Here is a 1,009-nt window from a genome sequence, read left to right on the forward strand (position 1 = left end):
AGGGGACAGCAGTAGAGTACAGCAGGGTACAGGAGACAGCAGTAGAGTACAGCAGGGTACAGGAGACAGCAGAGACCAGGAGACAGCGGTAGAGTACAACAAAGACTAGGAGACAGCGGTAGAGTACAGCAGGGTACAGGAGACAGCAGGGTACAGGAGACAGCGGTAGAGTACAGCAGGGACCAGGGGACAGCAGTAGAGTACAGCAGGGACCAGGGGACAGCAGTAGAGTACAGCAGGGTACAGGAGACAGCAGTAGAGTACAGCAGGGTACAGGAGACAGCAGTAGAGTAGACAGCGGTAGAGTACAGCAGGGACCAGGGGACAGCAGTAGAGTACAGCAGGGACCAGGGGACAGCAGTAGAGTACAGCAGGGTACAGGAGACAGCAGTAGAGTACAGCAGGGACCAGGAGACAGCGGTAGAATTCTTACCATCATTATGAGCCATGAAGTCATAATGTTTCTTCTTGAAGTAAATGGAGAATCTGCGTTTGTCCCCTTTCTTCACGTTGGTGATGCTGGAGACATGAAACAGCAACTCACTGAACTGGTCCTGGTGAACAAAACAAGCACACCCATCACTGTATGGACTGACAGAGAGACAGAGAGAGACAGAGACACTGACTTACTGTGCGTTTTTTCCACAGAGACATCAGTTGTCCGTCCAACGTCGCCCATAAAACATTGTGTCTGTTGAGAGAGAGAGAGGAGTTAGTTTATCTATCAACCCTATCATCCATCCAGCCACCCCCTCGTCCGTCCATCCATCCATCCAGCCACCCCCTCGTCCGTCCATCCATCCATCCAGCCACCCCCTCGTCCGTCCATCCATCCATCCAGCCACCCCCTCGTCCGTCCATCCGTCCATCCATCCATCCAGCCACCCCCTCGTTCGTCCATCCGTCCATCCATCCATCCAGCCAGCCCCTCGTTCGTCCATCCGTCCATCCATCCATCCAGCCAGCCCCTCGTTCGTCCATCCGTCCATCCATCCATCCATCCAGCCCT

The 1,009-nt window shown here is 54.3% G+C and overlaps 1 protein-coding gene across 2 annotated transcripts in view; it reads right to left on the reverse strand.

The window, feature by feature from the left end:
- The window catches only part of LOC123963877 (arf-GAP with Rho-GAP domain, ANK repeat and PH domain-containing protein 1), a 25,704-nt gene that overhangs the window by 12,890 nt on the left and 11,805 nt on the right, over positions 1–1,009 (reverse strand). For both annotated transcript variants that reach the window (XM_046040967.1, XM_046040966.1), the window contains exons 9-10: positions 631–691; positions 434–554 (exon numbers count right to left, since the gene is read on the reverse strand). In XM_046040967.1, the coding sequence (XP_045896923.1) occupies positions 434–554; positions 631–691 (182 nt within the window). The remainder of the gene's footprint in view (positions 1–433; positions 555–630; positions 692–1,009) is intronic.

Source organism: Micropterus dolomieu, linkage group LG23 (genome assembly GCF_021292245.1).
Source record: "Micropterus dolomieu isolate WLL.071019.BEF.003 ecotype Adirondacks linkage group LG23, ASM2129224v1, whole genome shotgun sequence".
Lineage (NCBI taxonomy): Eukaryota > Metazoa > Chordata > Actinopteri > Centrarchiformes > Centrarchidae > Micropterus > Micropterus dolomieu.